Source organism: Aulonocara sp. 'chitande type north' Nkhata Bay, linkage group LG20, assembly GCF_057382095.1.
Source record: "Aulonocara sp. 'chitande type north' Nkhata Bay isolate Kocher_YH1m ecotype deep benthic linkage group LG20, A_spYH_male_GT1.1, whole genome shotgun sequence".
In the NCBI taxonomy this organism is placed as follows: Eukaryota; Metazoa; Chordata; class Actinopteri; order Cichliformes; family Cichlidae; genus Aulonocara; species Aulonocara sp. 'chitande type north' Nkhata Bay.
Window position 1 is genome coordinate 36,499,445 of NC_141363.1, and position 22,097 is coordinate 36,521,541.

Consider the following 22,097-nt stretch of genomic DNA (forward strand, 5'->3'; position numbering starts at 1 on the left):
TGGTACATTCTAGACTTGTGTTAATTCTTGTGGCTTGTGGGATGTGCTTGGCAGACACTTCAGACTGTTGTGATAAGCAGGTTACAGTTTCCCACAACTGAGCAACAGCAAGAATAAGCTATTGGTACTTGCAGACAAGTATGCAGCTTAAATGTTACGCAGATTTCTAGACACAAAACAGTAAAGCCCAGTAAGTGATAATGTGAAAATTAGTCAAAAATGATCTCAGATCTGTGCAAATCTAAATCAACATTTCACTTTGAGCAACAAAAATAAAATCAAGCATATCAAAATAAAAAATAAATATAAGCCAAACATGTAGTTTATATCACAGCTTTATAACTTTTAACCCATTTGTTTCCGATCTACTTTAGTATCTAAAAATAGTTAAACAAAGGTAAAAACTATTGTGGGTGGTGCCAGAGGGTAGAAGAGTTACAGGAGACGTGCACAGGATCCAGGAAAAAGACTTTCCAAACAGGCAAGTAGAATAACACAGAAACTACAGATAAGTAGGCAAGGACTTCCTAAACAGATTCTAGGCAATGTGGTCTGATTGTCACCATATCGATGGGGACAGTCTCACAGAGAACTGTGGCACCACTTGTCCTTGATATACTCACAGCCTGAGTCTGTGGCAAACAGGTGTGTGAAGGATGACTCACATTGAAGAACTCCGCCCCAGGTTTGAGATTACACAAAGTGCCAGCCCAGCAACTCCGCCTCAGAAATAATTATTAGGGAAGGGTAGAAAAGGGGAGAGAGAAAAGACAAACCAAACCAAACCAATCCTGCTGAACCACATCCATCCATCCATAGATCTGTCTGTCTATCTATCTTCCAACCAACCATTCATCAATATATCCAACCAAACCTCCAATCAACCAATCATCCAACCATCCATCCATTCACATTTCCCTTCCTGAGTAGAAGCTTAGAGGCTAGACTAGACACAACCTCACTAATAACCACCCTTTCTTTGCTCTACTAATGACATGTTTCTATCTTTCAGCTCAATTCTTCTGACAGTTTTGTTGCTTTGGATCCGCCTGATGATGCTTTTTGGATAAATTTGATCTTGGTCCCTCGGAGTGCTGTCTCATTAGAAACTTTCAGTCTGTTTTCCACTATCACAGTGCTGCTTAATAAGCATTGTCCTGCTGGAAGAAGGCTCAGCCAGATCTATAGCTGCTAAACAATGGCTGCAAGCTGATTCAACTGAACAAACCTCTGATGGGCAGATCAAATATCTGAATCCCACTTCACTGGAAGGATACAACTCAGGGAAACCTGACCCCTTAAACAAAGGAGCTAATGTAGTTAGCACTACTAATCTGCTTCAGTTTGACAGTTGGTCTATAAATAGTGCACATCCTTCAATATTCATTCCTTATTTTACATGTCAGGATGTTACTAAATAACTTCCTCAGACTTTATGGTTACTTCCTTTTTGTGCATTTTCAGATCTCTGAATCTCAATGTGTATTTTCTCTCCTCTTATCAATTTTTTAAAAAAAATCTTTGTTAACACTTTCATTTGTGTCTTTTTTTGCGTGTGCATTTTGTCGCATTATTATTTAGCCTCGTCATTTTTGTAAGACTACTTTGTTTCTCTTAGCTGGTTTTTGGCTCCCCCTTCAGGATAAACCAGTAAAGAGCTTAGGTCACTCTGCGAAAGACACTGATCAGGTGTACCTATTGTGTTTCCCTGTGGCTAAAGCTGCTGTCTTTGTCCCAGCTGCTTCCTGTTAATGAATTCAATTTATCTTCACATAAGGAGCTGCTTCTATCACCAAGCTTCTCCCCCTGCTGTGAGAGGAGGAAATGTCCCCCAAACACAAAGACTTCAGACAGGCGTCGATAGGAAATGCGTGCACAATTATAAAGCAGGGCTTAGGCACATTTCACGTATTTGTTAGTAAGTAGTCTGATAAAATACCTAAAAATAATCATGTCACTGTGCAGGTCCACATGTTTGCTTTGTGCTAGGTCTGGACAAGTATTTATCAGATTTAGAAAGATTACACATAATCTGAAGTATGGACTTTGGAGTATAAAAACAAGTATAAACAGATAGATACTTTTATCAAGGGAATTAATCAGGCTCAAGGACTCTGAAATGATCACATTCATGCCAGTAGTTGGAAAGCTGCTGCCACAATGATGGCATCTTATAGGGTTTTATAAGTCCTTGCAGCTTTTTCAGCAGTACGTAATTCTGCAAAGATATTTATTTATGTGGAATCTTTAAATTTATTAATTATTGCTAATTTTAGCAAATGACAATAATAATAGATTTAGATATGCTGTTCCTGTATCAGACAATTGGCTGAATGGTAAACACATTCTGAATTTCATTCTGAGTTTAATGGCAGCATCACATTTCAAAAAAGTTAGAACATGGCCATGTTTACCACTGTGTGGCATCCAGTCTTCTTTTAACAACGCTCTGTAAACATCTGGGAACTGAGCTGCTGGACTTTTAAGGGGAAAATAGTCTCAGTCTTGTCTGATAGAGGATTCTAGCAGCTCATTCTACTCTTATACTAAAAAAACAAGCTGTTGTAATAACTAAAATATGAAATATGCAAGGCCTTCCCTGAAAAAGATGTCATCTGGATGTATGTTGCTCTGAAACCTTTCCAGATGTGCAAGCTGCTAATTGCATGGGAACTAATGCACCTCCATACCATCACAGATGCAGGCTTTTGAACTGAGCGCTGATATCAAGCTGGATGGTCCCTCTCCTCTTTAAGGACGTCAGATTTCAAGTTGTCTAACCCCAGAACAGATTTCCACGTTGCTCATTTTAAATGAGCTTTGGCCCAGAGAGAGTTTCTGGATCATATTCACATATGGCTCCTTCTTTGCATCATAGAGCTTTAACCTGCACTGGATGAACCATGTTCACAGACAATGACTTTTGGAAGTGTTCCTGAGCCCATCCAATAATTAAATAACAGAATCATGTCTGTTTTTAATGCAGGGCATGGCTTTTGTCCCTCGCAGACAGAGATTTCTTCAGATTCTCTGAATATTTTGATCATATTTTCATCTATAAATGATGAGATATTCAAAGTCTTCACAGTTTTACATCGACCAACATTATCCTGAAATTGTTCCACAGTTTTTTTTATTTACATTTTACACAGTTATCCTGATGTTTCTGAAAGTGAGGGTGTAATTTAAAGATTAGCATCCTATTAAATTATTAAACACTGAAAATAACTGAAATTTTATTCTGCGTTACACAGAATGAAAAATTGGGTTCTCAAACTTGTTTTGACAGGCCCGACTTCAAAAGATAAAAATGTTTATCAATTATTGATAATTAAAAGGTTTCAAAATTGAATTTCTGTAAAAATAAAACATAAATATAAGCTCTGTAGATTCAGATTTTATGTTTTCCTCCTGGTTGTCCACACCCCACCATCTCTGTCACCTACCAGTGAGATCGCAGAACCACCGAATGTTATCATTACTGTCAGACAGAAAACTGAAGCAATCTCGCCTGTTTCCGCACTGCGATCATTCAGAACAATATTTTTTTTTGGTAGAGGATTCAGACCCTTTGATAAACAATAAATACTAATAAATAAACAGTAAAAATACTCTAATTTACACTGTTTCTTAAGTAGTGTAACCACAATCCGGAAAATGATATTAAATTATTGACGTCAGCATCTGGTTAGACTCCGTGTTTACGGATCATTCAGGTCTTTATTGTCTGGCTTCAAAGATAAATATAACTGGGGATCATAAATGTTTATTGTAAAATTTGTTTCATGATGAAGCAATAAAAATCAGCATTATCAGGGTTTAATGATTATTACATTTTAAAAATCTGGTTTTTAGAATAGTTAGTCACTGTGATCTCTGATGGGTAAACTTGTATGACCACTGTCTGAACAGCGTATTTAAATCCTGTTTTTTTTGTTTTTACTACATTGAAGTGAAAGGACAAGGCATATCCATAGAACAAAAGGGCTTTATTCCACAATATAAACTTGTAACATCTTCAGCTACTCCAGGTCCTTCCTGCTGTTTCCCGTGATGGGTTACAAGGCGAGGATCTGCCCAGCCAGCAGCCTCTTTTTCCTTTGGCGTGCCGCAGTGTTTCTCCGTAACCCAGACACGTAACCCAGTAGCTTTCTGTACATCACACCATCATCGCTAAAACACAACTCAGCCGAGATCAAAGCCATTTAAGTCGATTCAGACAAAAATTATTGCTCAGATAAATAAAACTATTCTACAAAACAAAAAATGGGAATAATTATATTAAGATGCATGTACTAAACACTGGATTTCAAAGAAAAAAAAAGTCATTTTTTGGGGGGTGAAAACCTCGACTTCTGTCCCCTTAGCTCTGGTTTAACATGCAAGAAAGTTTTAAAGAAGATAATATTAACCCTTGATTAATTCTCTTTACCGGGGGGAGGGGGGTTCATGGTGTAAGACTCCTTTGCGTCGATGTAACGGGATGCCATGCAGCAGACTTCACATCCTGTGTTTTTCTTTTTTTCATTTAGACAACCACAAACAATTCATAAGAAGGAGGAAATATATATAATATATATATGTAAAAATACAAAAAAATAACTAAACATTATAGTTCTGGACAACATGTCAAAGAGGAGATAGCACCGTTGTTACAAAAGGGTTAGACAGACGGGACGAGGGGGTGAAGAGGGGTACGGGGTCAGTGACCCTCCAGACTGAAGACACGCCTCCCTTCAGAATGACATCTTTACTTTCTTACGCGCCCGTCGTTCAGTGTACACGTGACGCAAATGTAGTCCTCCTTCTCGGCCATTTCTGCCGTAACGCCGACGCACACTTGGTGAAACCACTGATTGCAGCTGCCGTCACACTGGACCCAATTCACCTGCAGAAACACACAAGTCAGTCAACATCACAGCTAAACAACAGGTCTACACTTCCAAAAGCTATATGCTCCACAATGTTCACCAACACCACCTGTGTTTTCATGGAGAGCAGCAAAACAATTTACAAGCTCGACCAAACAAGGTACCACCTATGCCATCAATGGAAAAAATCTAATAAAGATTTAGAGTTAGTCTGCAGTCGGATATTCATTGAAAAATTCAGTTAATCCGGAGGAAAGTTTTAGTTTGCGTTTATCCTGAAAAAATTCCCCTCCGTCCTGTTTATGATAGACCTGTCACACATATTCAATCAAGGGATCAACAGGAGAATCTAACATATATTTAAAGTTAAATGTGTCCTCCAAGAGATGATGGCTATGTTCTACTTCATGATGTTGTTGTTATTTAGTTTGTTTGTCTTACAAAATTGGAAATCCTTCAAACTCAAAGTCACGGGAACAGCATAGCTGGAGGGGGAGGATAGTTTCCACCATCATTACACCACCTCCCTGTGTTTTTTAAAACTCATCCACCTGGAAACTGGAGTTTGAGGTTTGGCCAGTTTGACTGACAGATGTCCCGACACAGCTTTAGCTGATCAACCCTCCTCGGGCTCGACTCTGCTAATTTGAATGCCTGACTTGAATATCTCCGCTGTGGGGGGTGCCTTTTTTTGTTGATCTGACTAATATTAATTCCTGCTGTGAGGTACAGACCCCCTCAGAAGTCTGTGACGTTGTTAAGGGGTCACTTTTGGCTCCAAAAATCTCACCCATAACCCGCCAACACATTTATGTGAAGGCTTTATGTTAATAAAATGAAATATTAAAATGTCATTCACCAGAAACCTACAGCACAGAGTTTTTGCACAGGTTTGTCTGGGAGCGCTGGTGTTTGCTGTTCACGATCAATTCTTTAGATAAAAATAAAGATTACAGCTCGTCTTGTTTTTGAAGCAGCAGTTTCCTGACCGGAGATGAGGTCCTCATATGGAAGACAGTAAAGTAACCTTAGCCTGTCCTCTGCAGACTAAATCCATTTATGTGGCTCCTGTCAGAGGTCTTTCTCACCTCATCTCCCTCTGGCAGCTGACACCTCTCTGCTGGACACACAGCCATTTCCTCATCAGAGTCGTCAGACTGGGAGAAGTTGGAGCGCGGGGAGGACGAGGTCGAGGTTTGCCTGCGCTGTGGATTCTTTTTATTCATCTTTTGTCTCTTGTGAGAGTGCTTTTTGTCCTTCGCTCTGCGCTCTCCATCTGAGCTGTCTCTCTCCAGATGCCGCTTCACCTTCTTTTCTGAGCTGCTTGCACCTTTGGCACCATCCTGAAAATAAAATCAGCACGATGAAACTGGCGCTGCAGTGTTCAGGATGTGAAATGGTTCCTTTATTGGTTTGGCTTGTACCTGGTTCAGTGGCAGATTTGTTCCCTGAGAGTTAAACTGCATGTGTTTCTCACAGTCTGTGGGCTCCTCCTGTGGTGGTGACATGCATGGGTTTGTTTGCTGGCTGCTGGCTCTGTCCAATAAGACAAGGTAGAGGCTCTGCACCTCTGGCAAAGACACCTGCAGAAGGAGCCCCTCCACCATCAGCTCTTCCAGGTCCCGACTCAAACCTGCAACATAAACACGCAAAATCTAAAATGTGACAATCTGAAACGACAGAAAAACTGCGAGTCATGTCTTCATGAAGTGGCTCAGGACACTGACCGTGCAGCGGTATGCATCTCTGCTCGGTGTAGAAGACGGTCTGAGCATGGCTTGTCCTATTCCACTCTGGAGTCAAACAAGGAGCCTGTATCAAAACCATCAAACTCCGATGTTAACACACGCAGGTAGGTGATAATAAAAACAACTCTTTAAGCTTTAAAGAGGGCTGGAACTGAGCTCTACATATGAATCAGATTTGTGTCATTTCTGCAGCTTCTAAGACACCTATCATCTTTTTATTACATCTCACAGCACCCTTTAATGGTGCATTTCTCCTCCTTCATTATTTTATTTTATTTTTTTACACCTGCCAGATGATTTATACTATATCTCCTTCTGTTAGCTCCTTCTGTTTTGTACGAAATGCTTGGAAAAGCTGTAAAAACCTGATCCTGAACCAAAATCTTAAAATGGTTTTGTAAGGGAACTGGTTTATTGTGTCATGTGGAGAAAATCTAACTCTCTGTTGCAGACGTACATTTTCATTTAGCAGAGTTGGGGAGAGAATTGTTCCCCATCATTACCAATTAACATTTGCAAAAAATTAACTGCTTAAAAAGTGGCACAAAGAGATGAGGAGTGACCTGAGTGTTGCTCTGAGGGTTGTCACTGCCTGAAACCCAGCGGGTGAGAGTGGGAGGAGTTCCTGGCCTCTCTTCGAGTTCTGGTAGGTTACATGCCTGTGAAACCTCCTGCGCTCGCTGCTGCCAGTTTACTGTCCTCTCCATCAGATAGTGCAGTGCATCACCCTCCGGAAGGCGCACCCCGATGTGCCGCAGTGATGCCAGCAGAGAGAGGACTTTGCTCAAGGGGGGCTTTTCTGACCGCTGGCACTGCGGACAAAGCCATGGCTGTGTTTTGCAGGGATCTGACGGGTCTCTGACGCACACGCTGTGGAAGGCATCCCTGCAGAGTTCGCACTGTAGCATCGCACCCATGGGCGCCCTCTGACAGAAACACACCCTCAGGTCCATGCAGTCTGCCGTGGGAAGGAGCTTTGACTCATTTGCTGCCCTGAGATTAGAGAAAGCCTCCATCTCCCTCACCCACAGCTCCTCAAGAGTTGCCATCTGTTGAATAAAACATACTCAGTATTTTTCCTGATGAATTTCAGCAGTCAGATCTCTACCGCAGTGATTAAGCAAATAATTACTGTGTTATCATAATATTACAGCGAATGTTTGAATAAAAGTTAGTTTTTTTCTTAAATTGACTGTTATCACCCTGTTCAGCATTGTGCCCCTTATCAAGTTTGACTGCTCAACACACATCCCAAGCACCCTTCTATATGCAGTTAAGCTTTTCCTGCAACAACCTGAAAAGACAAGACTTTCCTTCCGCTCAAAACTACTTCTCGTCATCAGGATCTGACCACCAAAACGTCAAAATCAGGTAACTCAGCAAACTTTATTCTTTTGAAGCACACGTGTCTCAGGGAATAGCTCTTTGAATACTTACTGCAGAGGTAGAATCCGTGGTCTCTGAAAGCGCTTTTTCCACATCGCTGAGCGTATTGAACCTCGAAGTTTTCTTTTTGTTACTTTTAGGTGATTCCTTTCCTTTCTTTGCCTTCCTCTTTGGAGAACCGACGTTTCCAACTTCACATCGGGGACAAAGAACCTGCAGAGAACAAAAGCCTTGTGAGTCTCCTGGACTAACAGGACCTAAAACTAGCAACCTCTGCCTTTGACACAGGGATTTTATCTGCACCGAGCCTTAAAATAAAGGAAATTGTGCTCCTGTTTACACTTAACCCTGCATGTTATTATTGTGCCAGACACTACAACGAAGCCTGAATTTGATGGAAATAAATGATTTTCACGTAGAAGTTTGGCAATAGTTTTGGTGACTAACTGTTTTGTCTAATACAGTTTATTGGGTAAGATCCCATAAAAAACATCTTCAAATGTTTTCTTTGTTTCCAGAGAATCCAATACAGTATACATATACAGTATTCAAATTCATTAAACACAAGCTCAACTCTCTCCACACAAAGAGAAGTAGAAACAGGAAGGATCGGACAAGTCAAACATTTTCTGCCTGCCAGGTTTTAACCTCAGCAGATAATATTTCAAAATGTCCTAAAAATCCTTTTAAATCTAATTTAATTTTACCTCCAGCAAGGTGAGGCTTGAGTCTTTCTGAAGGAAAGTTGCTGCTGCTGATTCTTTCCATTCCTGCACTTGTGCCATGAGAGACTCCAGCCTGTCTAAAGGCTCCAGGTGGACTTGAATGGCTTGTCCTCGTAGCACCATGTCAGAGAGGGTGTCCACCATCGGGATGCAGCCGCTGACCTGAATCAAGAAGATTATTTTAGTGTAACACGCTTTTTTTGCCCCACTGATACCCTGAACCAGCTGACCAGTTATGTTGGCCTCGTTTACATTTTACTGGTCCTTAAAAAAACAACTAATAATTTTCATTAAGTTATATACTACTGAATAGCTTAATAGTTATAATAACACAAAGAATTAATTATTCTAAAAAAATATTCTGAAGAATAATTAAAAACTAAAGCCTTCAAATAAAGGAAGTTGTGCTCCTGTTTACACTCAACCCTGCATGTTATTATTGTGCCAGACACTGAAAGGCACGGCAAAACATACAATACGTAAGCCAGCACTTTTTTTCAGTATGCTATATAGTTGCTGTATAAAATAAATCAGCAGAGGATGGGATCAGGCAAAAAGATACAATACATGAGTCGTTTTGGACTTTTCCACTCAGAGATTTCGATTGTAGTTACAGTAATTGTTGACTTTCTTTTCCCCCTGTTTTCGCTGCACCGCCTCTTTCCTCTCACTGCGTGTGTGGGTCAGAGTGGAGAGGCTCCAGCCTCAAAATAACTACGACAGCGTCACCTTCACTGCTGCTGTGAAACACGGAGGCTGAATCTAAAAATAGTTTTTACTCACACACCCCTTCACACTTTTTACACCCCAGACGCCTCTATTTTTGGTCACAAATGTGAGTGACACAGTTTCACTGCCTTCCTGCTGTCTTTTATACGCCTCTAAGAACAGCCTCTTTGTTGCAGTAACCTCACGCACTTCCTTTAAACTGGCAATAAGTTACTAACAAGTTTTCATGACAGGAGAACTCTCAATCGTTATAAACACCATCACAATTGTTTTTAAGTCACACCCTATCAAAATAACATATAATAATATCATATTTCCTAATAGTCCAACCATTCTTAAAATTTCTGCTAACCTGAAGCTCCTCAGCTTCTTGCAGCCACTCTTGGGCTTTTCTGATGGTGTCTTTCAGGAGAAGGCAGTTTGGGAGGTAGGCAGGGATGCTAGATGCCTTCTCAGCAGCAGCACTAAGGGTCTCTATGGAGTGTGGTGGTCTGGTGGGTAGAAAAACACAAATGACGCACCATAGGTTGTAAACATTGGCACAATATTTGCATCAGGTCCATGTTATCTATATTATCCATACCAAGAAATGCCATGACACTTCGTTCACAAGCTTTCTAAATATTTATTTTACCACAAACACTTTCAAAAATGTTCTGTACATACAGGTTTTATTGCATAAAATTGCATAAAACATAAAGCTTATGTTATTTTGAAAACCAAACTTATTTACATTAAATAATATTTTAATTGTCAAACATCTGAAATCTTTTTCAAACACTATCTCAAATTCTGTGAAAACCCCAAATTCAAAGCTGCAGTGGACTAAGCATGATGAGGAAACACAAAACTTTTTTTAAAAATACTGATATTTAAGTCCTGATTGGAGATTAGTTTGCCTGATAATGGTGAGAGTAAATGCGCATTCCTGACAGCCATGCCATTAAAAGCTTCTGAAAAGCACTAATGACAGTTAATACTGGACAGCACTGAGTACCAATGGAATGAGGGCAGAACTAAACATGATGCTCACTTTTTGTTGGTCTTGTTGAATATTCTAGCAGCAGCATTTTGCACTAGCTGTAATTAAAATGAAGCAAAATCAGGAGCACTGACGTAATATTACATTATTCAGTTACAATCAGTGCAAATACCTGGACACAGAGTTAAAGCTAAGAAGCAGAATAACATCTTAGAAATCATCTGGTTTTCTTTTGGATTAAACTCAGAGCATGACAAGCTACCATAATATGTCCTTGTTGCTGTTTTGGAAGCTCCTATCCTGTGGCTATGATGCAAACTTTATCATGGACTAATCGGTGCTGCCCTCACCTGGCTTTAAGAAGACTGCTCGCCTTGTCCTCCCAGTGCTCAGACATAGTGAGCTGCTCCTGAAGTCGTGCCATGGCTTTCTCCACTGACGGATGAGGTGCTAATCCGACTCCCTGGTCGATGAGCCTCCTCATGGTCTCCAGAGTCAGGGTAGCAGGCTGAGCGCTGGCCTGTTGCACCCCCTCCAGCCATCGTGCTTGCTCCAGCCTCACTCTCAGGCGCGGCAGCTCAGGCAGGTCCACGTCGAAGTCGAAGCTGACGTCCAAAAGGCTCTGGATCTCAGCAACACTGGGAAGTTCATCTGCCAGGACCTTCTCGCTGTGCTGCTGGAAGTCTTCAATGCGATTTAAGAGTTCCTGAAGATGGAAAATACAAGAAGTTGAAAAATGTCTTCAAATCAGATCAAGTAGTGCATTTTTATTTATTTAACAGGGAAAGTGCATGTTAGTGGACATTGACGTAAAAAATAAGACGTAAACGTGTAAGATTGTAAGAAAACCACTAATTTACATCTGTAGTCCTCAAGCAGGTCACATCAAACTATGCAATACAGAAAAGACATGTAACGCAAAACACATAAAAACACACAAATAAAAACAATACATCACATAAAGTTCAGAAAAAACTGATCACAGATCTAACGTGTTACGCAGAGGTCTACTTTATTGTCATTAATAAGCTATTCCAACATTTACCTCCCTTCACTGACACCACACTTTGTGGTTCACCTGTGAGGCATAAAACTGTCTCATTTAGCAGTGGCCTTAGTGCCAATCACACTGCCATATTTTTAAATACAAGCAACGCAGGACAGAAACTGCACAAATAACAAAAGCTGCACAATGTGACTTAAAATTAAAGAAATGAAATTTTACTTTGGTAAAAGCAAATTTCTTCTCCTCAGTTTACCTTCAACAGGGGCGCCTGAGGGAGACTGCAGGAGAGGTTATACAGCTGCCGCACAAATGAACTCAGCTCCTCCACAGTCAGCTGGCTCCGTGACTTCCCACTTCCACACCGATACCTGTGTCCATGAGTGAAGAAATCACCCTCATTAAGGCGCCATTACTATTCAACAAGAAGAATGTGTGAGAAGTAATGCATAAGCCTGGGTGACATCGCATATTAATGTTACCTGGTCTGCTTCTTGCCATTCAACAGCTGCTGTGCCACAGACGCGCACTTCTCAGCATCTTGTGTGACCAAACGAAGCCGACGCAGCAGGTCGTTGTCAGGGAACAGCTTGGAGTCTGACTCAGCAAGGAGGGTGCGAAAGACTGGCAGGCCTGAGGAGACAAGAGCAGCTTAATCATAGTCTAACACATTTGCAGCTTAAATAACCCAACATGTTGCTGAGCAACTGATGACTTACTGCAGCAACCTCTTTTTTATTGTTTTTGCTGAACATGGCACTGGCGCTGCAAAGAGTAATAAATACTTTTATCTTATAACTTACACCACTATTGACTTAACTGAGTCTTAGGTTAATTGCTTCCAGGAGCTCTTTGAGGAATTACTTTGCTGACAGTGACAATGGAGCGGAGTCATTGGTAGAAGGATTTTAGGATTTCATTTCTTTATTGACTTTATATAGAATCACTTAGTCCAACAGCTCATTATGATTATTGAGTGTGATTCTAATATCTTCTAATCTAATATCAAAAACAGGAACAAAACTCGGGGTACTTCTTTTTGTGTGTTATGTTATACTGGCCCGGGTCTGGACTGCGATGAGGCACTCACGATATAACAGTGATATGTGCTTTGTGTAGCATGAATGACTGGTTAAAAGGTTGGGGCAAGATAGAACAGGAACTCAGCAAAGAGGAAGAAAGGTGAACAAAAGCACCATGAAAGGCAAAAACAAAGGTGGCAGTGAAGCATTTTCATTGTTTTTAGCATATTGACTCACTTCATCATATACAAGTTCTTTGCCTGTTGTGACTTTTGTGTTCTCTGTCCCAAGGGTTTAACTAAAGGACTTATAGCAGCGCAAACAAGCTGCCCCAGAATGAAAGTAAATACCTCTAACACCTGATCCTAGGTCTGCAAACCACTGTATGCACAGGGGACGCCACTAAAGCTCACCTGGTTGAGCTGTAACACATGTCTTGTGTCTTTACTGTGTTGGGTTGTTTTCAGTGTGTCAGCCCCCCCTCACTGTCTTCCCACTACTGTGTACTCTATACTGGACCATCCAATAAAGGCCAAAAACATTCTGAATGCACAGACACTCACACAGGAAATGCTGACCTTGACTCTGAGCTCGAAACACATTATTTCTAATCGCAGTGCAGCTGCAGAGCAACTTAATATTAGAGCAATATATGCAGTGATGACTCCCCACTTGGCCAATAGAAAGGGGGCTGTCAATGTCCAACATCATTCATTCAAGATGTCTCGCCCAGTGTGTGTTTTAACAGTGTGTGCAAACACAGCTTTGTTAGTCAAAATGCAAACGCAGTGGCACACGTTTGTTTTGAGCTTTCTGAAACCAGAAGTGAGCATATTTGGATGAGCAACTGTACGACTGCAATGCACAAACTCAGATATCTTCCAATTGGTACTAAGTAACAGACTAATAAAGTAGTTGGACAAATTTCTATTTACCTGATTAAAATGCTTCAAAAGACACAAACGGCAGTTTTGTTCAGTGACTCCATTTAGCACAGGTGGACTCTAGCAGACTTCAGTTGGCTACAGCTGCCTGGTACACCTACTCAAAACTTCATCTACCAACAGTTTTTAATCACTGGAGAATCCCAAACAGACAATCCCAAACAATTTCCAAACAATTATTTTTTTAAAAAGCTGTAAACATTTATTTTAATTTTTAAGTCTTTTCATTGGTCCTTTTAATGTGGGAGTTTTGGGGGATTGGGGGCAGTTTTGGCTCTTATGCACTGGCTTCTTTTTTCAGCCCTGCAGGTTACCACTTTGATTTGCTACATGTTTCTCCTATTAAAGCGTCTTAATTAAGATAACGAGAAAAAGCCGTAGAGCTCTCATTTGCAAGTTTTGTAAACTATTTTTGCTCTGCTGTCTATAGCTCCCAAGAACAGTGTGACAGCCTCTTCAGTAAACTAAATTTAATTAAACTAGTGGCACTTTTAAAAATAAACGTCAAACAGTTAACACCATGCTGAGGAGTCTAAACAGGAGGTCGATTACACTTCCTACAGAGTGACACTTTTCCCAGTTTGAGCCTAAAATACATGGAGAGGAGGGATGCTGAGGCAGGCAGATGAAGAGGGGATCCTGCTGCTGTGCCATAATAAACAAGAACACCAAACTCACAGTACGCAGACTGCAGCTGGTGGTGGACGCGTCACACATGACAAACTGTGCAGTTTGTCAAGTGTACAACAGCTGTATTAATTTGATGAGTAGGAAATTTTACGATCTGAAACTGAGGTAGTTAATAAGGTTTGGATACATGTTTGAGTAAAATGAATGGATTTCTCACATCTACTCAGGAAAGCTGACAATCTTCTACTAACAAGGTTTTCATCAGTGCTCTACTTTCTGAGATAAAAGACGAGCAAAATTATATTACTGACTATTTACAGATTGGCAGGCAAAGCAATCCTTTTTAATACGAGTCTTAAACATACATCCATCAACTTTTTTACAATCTTTGCTGGCTTGTTTTCAGCTCAGCACCTGCCCTGTTTTGGTGTAGATGTGTATTTTTCTACTTTTGCAAAACATAGTAGCTACAGAATAAATGAAACCGTCTGCATTTACATGGGCTGTCCATAAACTTCACTTTAACTGTGCCATCGTCTCTTCCAGCAGGTATGAAATCTCCTTGCCAAATGATGACTTGTTTGCTAAACTGAACATAGTGCTTTTGTTTTGGGCTGTAATGATCCATAGCTGTGGCCAGATAACTGAAACGGTTGATGCTAGAATAACCACATTAAATGTGGAAATGGAAAAAGAAAAAGGAGGAGGATGGTAGAGGTGGCTAAAAAGATGATAGAAAGCGAGATTCAGATGCTATTATTACTGCTTACTCAGTCGAGTATAAGCTAATGTTTTAAAATGGAAAGTAGTGCAGTCTTTATTACAGCACCATGGAAGGAGGTTGTCTACTGCAACTTCAAAACATTGGTTTTAAATTTGAATATAGTTTCATTTTCTGAAATTAGGTGCAAGGAAACACTGGTTATTTTACTTAAACACGTGAAACCATCTGTTTGGTCCTTTGCTGCTTACCTTTCTTTTTTTCGAGTTTGGCCTCTAGAGTCTCTGTTACACGGGAGGCCCATTCATCATACAGCTCAGATCGCTGCTTCACAGAATTCATCATCAAAACCAGGTCGTCCAGTGTGTATCTGTAACTGTAGCAGCAAAGCAAAATGATAGATTTTTTTAATAAGATGCACAAATCAGAAGAACCACAGTTTTCTGTAGTTTAATACTAAAAAATAATCAGTGGGACTTACTTCACTGTGTAGTTGGTGACGGGGCAGGAGCAGAGGTTGTTGATGTGGTACAGACAGACCAATACTCCGGGGGTACAGGGACAGGTGATGGCAGACAGGTAGCAGGTAGTCTTGCACTTGAAACATTGCCGCTCGTCATCCTGGAGGTGATCGTACTTTGCCTCCTGGTGGTGCATCGCTCCCTGAAGGTGTGAGATACCAACAAATGCATTAGGTGATGCAGTGTGTGTTTAAACACAACACCTCTTTGCACTTTTTTTAAACATGTATGCTACTTTCACAGCTGGCCAATAAAGCTTAGTGGCACATTTTTACACATTTCTGCGAGGCCAAAACAAAAAAGCAATTTTAAACTAGTGATATGAAAAATAAACCTGTATTTATTTATTAAAAAAATAGTCTACACACTATGCAACTCTGTCATTATGTCTACACGAGTTGTTGAAAGATGCTGTACCATTTTCTTCACTTTCTCTCTCAGCTCCTCCTCTTCTCGGATCATGGCGACCATGTCCTTGTGCACGGCTGAGGCCAGAACCACGCTGAGTGTATCTGCTTTTGTGGCCATGTTGCACACCATCTCATCATGCGAAAACACGTTGTACCGATGCAGCATGCGGTAGTGGTCAACACACTGTCTGCCAAGAGGCATCTGGTAGAAGAGAAAGGAGCAAAAGAAAGTTATGTGTGTAATTGGTGATGGAGCAATAGCAGAAGAGAAATTAGTCAGCAGTAGTTTTGAGTAAGTGTGTAAAGAAGAACAAAAAAATGTCAGCCTAATGTAAATATTTTCAGCTTTTCTTACTCTCCTGTGATACTAAAATGAATTTATTTCAACTTGTGGCTACTTTACAAAAGAAAACTAATTTTAAAAAAGCAACATGATCTTTTTTGGGTGAACAGATATAATATAATTTACTTTTAATATAAACTGCCGCTCCACATTTCTCTCCAGTTCATAGTAACAGCCTTTGCATAACACTATGAAAATACTGGAGGTAATCTAAATACTGATGCATGACCCAATAAAGCAGCTTAAGCTTTATTTATAGTCCTGCACTGAATCCCAAAGAGCCTGTGGCATAGGCTGTTGTTGGTATTTGTGTCTGCTTTTCTCTGCCCTCAGCATGATTTTTTTTCCTACCTGCTTCATGGGAAAATTTCTCACAGAGACTTGAACTAAAGCTACTAAAAGTCTTCTCTGCACATTGCGCTGGTGTTCATGGACTCTACAGCCATCACTGGTGCTTCATTCTCTCTTGCGATTGTCTTTCTTTCTCCTGCATGCTATCATGCCACACAGCCTTCTAGATAGTTTACATATTCTCTAATTCTGTGAGAACTCACTTTACTGAGAGGAAATCCCACAATATGTGATCCTTCTGCACCTATTGCTAACAGGTGCCATTGAATACCATCATGAAGGATTCTACTGTGTTTGTTTGAATTTAGAAACACACCAGTGCTCCTAGTACCATTTTACAGTTTCACCATCGGTGTTTTAACCTGTTAAAGGGATGGGCAGCTTTCAGATTTCACACATTCAGTTAACATGACCTCTGTTTTTATAAGACTTAAAGCAGTTGTTATAACAGTGGTTAAAAATGTGTGTTGCTGTGATGCGTAAATACTTTTCTGGGAAGCTGCAGATCAGGTAAAGTGTAGATTTTATACAGAACTATAAATCAAGCTGTAAAGCAGTACTACTAAAATAAGCTGGCATTTTTTTTGTACTCAATCAATGAAAATTTTTCATACTAAAAATAAAAAAAATGACCTTGTTATTCATTCACATCTTCTACTTTCACATAAAATTATATTAGAAAAAGTGTTTTAAATACTTTTTCCAAACAAAAAAGAGATGCTGTTTAGAACAGCGAAAATAAAGGGATTAAATACCCAGTCCACTGTGCAGAAGTTGACCGCCTCAGCGAAGTTGAAGCCCTGATTGAAGCCACTGTGATAAGCTCTAGGAAATGTGATGACAAACTCACCAGCACACTGGTTTGTTCTGTAAATCTGAAGCAAAGTGGAGAGCAGAGAAAATCCTGTGAGAAATATTCAAGTTTTATCTGTATATCCACTTCATAACAGACACTGACTACATATACAGATGTAGACTACACAGGATGTGAAAAAGACTACGAACTGGGACTCCATAGTCCATCAGGGTGTTGGGGTTCATGATAGTGACCAGCTGGTGGAGCAGGTCAGGTTGAGACTCAAAAAGCTCTGGGGCCAGTTTCTTCATAACGTCCTCCAGCTGCTCGGCAGCAAAACCAGGAGCACCATACCAGGTTTTGGGTTCCCCCCTTGAAATGAATAAAATAGAAAAGACTTCACTCCTGCTGGCCAAAAGTGAGGTGCAAATAAAATGTATTTGATTTTAGGAGCTCAAGCAATAATAAACCTATACAAGAAACTTTTTTTGTATACCAGTGCAGGTAATTGATGGAGTAGCTCCAGTGATCCTCGATGTGCCAGCAGAAAGAGGAGAAGCACATGCCAACATAAAGCCACGGCAGCGTCATCCCACAGATGTCAGCTGTTACATGAGTCAGTACAGACGGGTTCATCATCGCCAGGTTGTTGAGGTTCCAGCCACATTTGAGGTATTTCTGCGTGGGGAACGGCATACCCAGGTCAATAGCAGGAATTACAGTGCAATGCTTGTACTTCTTAGTTTACAAAACATGATTCAACAGATGTATGCAAGGTTTTATATTGCTTATTTAGACATTTACCTCATCTGCTGGAGAAACCTTAAATTTTCCATTTGGAATAGGGAATCCACTCCCAAACTCCTTCGAGGCGATATCTGCTCCATACTCTACAGTAACGTCCTCATCAATGGCTCCAACCAAACGCCAAAACTCTTTCTCTACCAGCTCTGTGGGCACCATCTGTAACAAAGAAGTGAGAGGTAATTGAATTTAAAATACTCAGACTGACATAGAGCAGTATGTTTATGTTTGGACCATATCTACTTACATGAACTGGCATGTTGAAGTAATCAGATTTAAAGGCATCTGCCATTTGGCCAAATGCACGCAGGGAATAGTCTCTGTATGCCTGTTCAAACCCGAACGCCTCATGAGGCTTGTTGCATTCCTGTGGGCAAATTTAAAAAAGCCTTTCAAAGATATTGACACGGTTAGCTTTTGTGTGTGTGGTTTTTAATTTATACACAATTATTTATGGAATTATGATGCCAAAAACCTATTCTATAACTACATAATTAAAAACATATAGGTAAAAATCTGAGAATTCTGAAATTGAATCTGTGGGAGAATGAATGAACTTCCAGGAGGTAAAAAAACGATCTTGGAGAAAAAGTGAGCAAACCTTTTAAAGCATTTTTTTTTTAAAGCAGTTCTCTTTCAAACCTCACTCGGTATCTCACTATTGAAAGTGGCCTCTGGCATGACCAATCAAGCAAGCTCCACTATTACCATGTCTGTCCAAAAACGACTAATTACGTCAACAACACAGGGTCCCCGAAACCCTTAGATCAATAGTGTTGGAGCCTGAACATAGAAGCCTGTCTCCTAGAGTCTGCAGTCTAGAGAGCCAAATTGGCAGCTTCAAAGACTCAGAACTTTCAGCAACAGTAGAGGAAAGTGAAAGCTGCAGATGAGCAATGGGGCACAGGTGGAAGCATCCCCACTTGGTTTCAGATTTGATATTTCACTCAGTGGTAAAGGGATTCAAGGGTGGCACTCAGGTTGCAGACTGTTATAATGCCAACACCTGAGGAGATCGATCTCCAACCTTCAGCACATACACATCTTAAAAGCCATTTCCAACTTGATTGGGTGTTTTATTATTTTAATTTTCCTCTTGCTCTGACATTTTGACAAACTTCACACTACACTTACAACTGACACCTGGAGAGATGATGCGACCATGAACAGTCTAGGCCAGATTTAAACAGCCATTAACTTCAAAGGCAACAAAACATTGGAGTAACTGCAATTTAGAGGTACTGTCACCTGTACGTTATCACTGAAACTCACTTACTATGTACACTGCTGCAGCTGTTATATATCTAAAACTCAAACTAAACACCATTTTATATCAGTGAAGCAGCAGGTTATATGAGTCAGCCCCCAGCAGAGCATCCTGCCTGAGGTCTCCTCTGAGTATCAGATGCTTAATGGTGTAAGCAGTGTTTCAAAATTAGATAACAAAGAATTAAAAATATTTTTTATATTTCTTTGGCACCCCTCTGGTGGCCTGTGGTAAAAGCCAGCCCTGCCTCCTAAAGGTGTGACGTTCACACATGATTTCTTTTTCTGATTTCCACCCAGAAGACTGTTCAGTTCCACCATATTTTGGCTCTGATTTGGCATTAAAAATACATGGGTGTATTTAGAAGGTCCATACTAAAGTAAAGAGTGGCAAAGAGAAGTGAAATCAAATTATTCTGAGCTTTGCAGGTAGCAAAAGTCTGCCAGACATTAGAGCTGGCTCCCGGAAGGAGAACCTTTAAAACCGACCCTGGGAATACACTGGCTGCACCGGAGTCGTGTTCTTTTTGCGATTTGGCTATGGGAGCTGTTTGAGCCCACTCACTCCTTACATTGCTTAAACTAAGAGAAGTTATACAACTTTGAGCTGTTAATTCTGCTATACAAGCCAGTAAAAGCCCAAAACAAAATACAGATGTAGAACTACGCATTTTAGTTCCCTTTTAATGTTAGCGTTAAGATATACAGACTTTGAGTAACAGTTTAAGATAACCATACCTAAGAAACTTTCAATTGTAGTTACAGTATTAGTGTAGTTTTGTAACACATTTTCATTAGTGATGAGAGATTCTTGTATTTAGTGCAGTTACACTTGTTGCAGAACAAGTGACACTGATCTTACTTCTTATTTGTTGTACTGTAACCCAACCCAGTACTGTTTTTCTAAGCCAAACAAACAGATAGCAAAAGTGAAAGTAAACTACAGGATCACAGTCTTTACGTCACTGATAACATACCTGCTTATATGTTCTTTTAAAAACAAACACTATAAAACCTGGCAACAGCTTAAAAAACAAATACATTTACAATAAACAAAAGTAAACAATAATGTTTATAGATGGACTACACAGTATTTATGCACTACTTAGAAGCTTTATAAACATCCATTCCACCTTATAGATGTTATAGATGGTTTACAAAGAATTATTAAGTAATAATTAATATTATTTAGTATTTTTTCAATATTTGCTAACAGTGAAAAACTATTTAGCTCATTTTTCTATGTATTAACGATAGTAATTATAAAGTGTTACCAGACTGTGCTGTTTAATCTCACCTGAGCCAGACACTTGGGGCACCTCCAGTCTCCTCTGGGAACGTCGTGCAGAGGAGGGATCAAACAGAAGGTGTGGTAGCTGTCGTCACAGCCATCACACAGCAACAGGCGGTCTTCATCTCCCCCACTGCCACACACCAGACAAACAACCAGATCCACCTGGGCAATAACAACAGGAGCAGTTTGTAGTGAGACGAAAATAAACAGATAGAAATGAAAAACATTTTTTACATAGACTGAAATCTACCAGAACTCAGTATATTTATTACAAAAATGAAGAATTTTAACATGCATGTTAAAAATATACTTTGAAATGCTGTCAGTTTTAAAGGATCAGTTATGGTGCATGATATTTTAAACCTCATTTTTTCTCTTCTTACATTACTTCTGCCTTCTTTTCTTGTGCTATTGTATCTTTTAGTTTATGTAATTACATTCAGCATTAAAATGTCACATTTTTTTTGTTATGTGTTATTTGTGCTCTTCAAAAAATGATACATATTTAATGGACAAAGGAAGCAACTTAGTCAAATGACAAAAACTTAGGGTGGATTTCTCATCATGTTGCATTAAACTAAACACACACTCTTTTGGTGTCTACTTACTGGACTTGGAGGAACTGGAGGCATGACTTTCTTATACCGTGACTTGGGAACTTTGTCAGCTTCAAATATTAGTTCCTTGGTTTCAACTGGTTCCTGTTTCACCAGAATTGGAATCTCTTTCTCTGCAAGGCCACAAGAAACGTTACTATGACCAAGAAGAGGATTATCCTTTACAGGAAATGTTTAAAAATACATGGACTCCATATTTGGTATTTTTAAGTTACTATAGAAATATTATTTTCTTGGCTAAAGGAGGATTTGTAACTACTGAATATATGTTTAATTACCATTCATTTCTGCTTATCGCTACTTAACACTCTTCTTACAACATTCATACATGTTTATTAATGCTTAATGATTCCAAACAAAGTGTGTTGAAGTGTTTGCATTAATGTTGTGAATATCAACAGAATAACTGTTTTCGCTCTGGGGTGTGGGTCTAACCTGGTTCTGTCTTGACAACAAAAGACCCCATCCTCCGCCTCAGGTTTGGCTTGCTATCACCGGGCTCACCTGGTTCAGTCTTCACACAGACAGCCTACAGACAAAGTGAGAACTGAAACGTCAAACTACGAGATTCTTCAAATAACTGTTGAATAGTGAAGCTTGTACTGATGGTTTCAGGGCAGTTTTAGTCAGGCTTTGTGGCTCCCACCTCACACTTCATGCGCTTGGCTCTGCGAGCACTTGGACAAGCATCAGGTATCTGGACAGGTGTCCTCTGAGCCTGGTCCTGCAGCTTCTGCTCCTTGATGTCTGTGCCCTCCTCTGCACTGTCGACCGGCTGGACAGGCTTCTGAACACACTGAAAGAGCCAGCGAGGGAGAACTATATCACAAAGGCTATTAGAAAGAACCTATGCGACTAACTGGAAATACCTGTATAATCAGATGCAGTAATCGGGAAGATATAAACTGACTGCCAGGTAGTACAGTACAGTTAA

The 22,097-nt window shown here is 40.1% G+C and overlaps 1 protein-coding gene across 2 annotated transcripts in view; it reads right to left on the reverse strand.

The window, feature by feature from the left end:
• Nucleotides 1–3,970: 3,970 nt before the first annotated feature.
• Nucleotides 3,971–22,097, reverse strand: part of kdm5bb (lysine demethylase 5Bb) — a 24,314-nt gene continuing 6,187 nt past the window's right edge. For both annotated transcript variants that reach the window (XM_086276647.1, XM_086276646.1), the window contains 23 exons: nucleotides 21,810–21,959; nucleotides 21,599–21,692; nucleotides 21,155–21,276; nucleotides 20,550–20,708; nucleotides 18,234–18,353; nucleotides 17,987–18,145; nucleotides 17,679–17,860; nucleotides 17,392–17,554; nucleotides 17,142–17,261; nucleotides 15,700–15,894; nucleotides 15,243–15,424; nucleotides 15,013–15,137; nucleotides 11,927–12,077; nucleotides 11,701–11,815; nucleotides 10,792–11,147; nucleotides 9,812–9,950; nucleotides 8,713–8,892; nucleotides 8,057–8,218; nucleotides 7,183–7,668; nucleotides 6,599–6,683; nucleotides 6,296–6,504; nucleotides 5,960–6,214; nucleotides 3,971–4,888 (listed from right to left, as the gene is read on the reverse strand). In XM_086276647.1, the coding sequence (XP_086132773.1) occupies nucleotides 4,751–4,888; nucleotides 5,960–6,214; nucleotides 6,296–6,504; nucleotides 6,599–6,683; nucleotides 7,183–7,668; nucleotides 8,057–8,218; nucleotides 8,713–8,892; nucleotides 9,812–9,950; nucleotides 10,792–11,147; nucleotides 11,701–11,815; nucleotides 11,927–12,077; nucleotides 15,013–15,137; nucleotides 15,243–15,424; nucleotides 15,700–15,894; nucleotides 17,142–17,261; nucleotides 17,392–17,554; nucleotides 17,679–17,860; nucleotides 17,987–18,145; nucleotides 18,234–18,353; nucleotides 20,550–20,708; nucleotides 21,155–21,276; nucleotides 21,599–21,692; nucleotides 21,810–21,959 (4,047 nt within the window). In that variant the 3' untranslated portion in view covers nucleotides 3,971–4,750. The remainder of the gene's footprint in view (nucleotides 4,889–5,959; nucleotides 6,215–6,295; nucleotides 6,505–6,598; nucleotides 6,684–7,182; nucleotides 7,669–8,056; nucleotides 8,219–8,712; nucleotides 8,893–9,811; nucleotides 9,951–10,791; nucleotides 11,148–11,700; nucleotides 11,816–11,926; nucleotides 12,078–15,012; nucleotides 15,138–15,242; nucleotides 15,425–15,699; nucleotides 15,895–17,141; nucleotides 17,262–17,391; nucleotides 17,555–17,678; nucleotides 17,861–17,986; nucleotides 18,146–18,233; nucleotides 18,354–20,549; nucleotides 20,709–21,154; nucleotides 21,277–21,598; nucleotides 21,693–21,809; nucleotides 21,960–22,097) is intronic.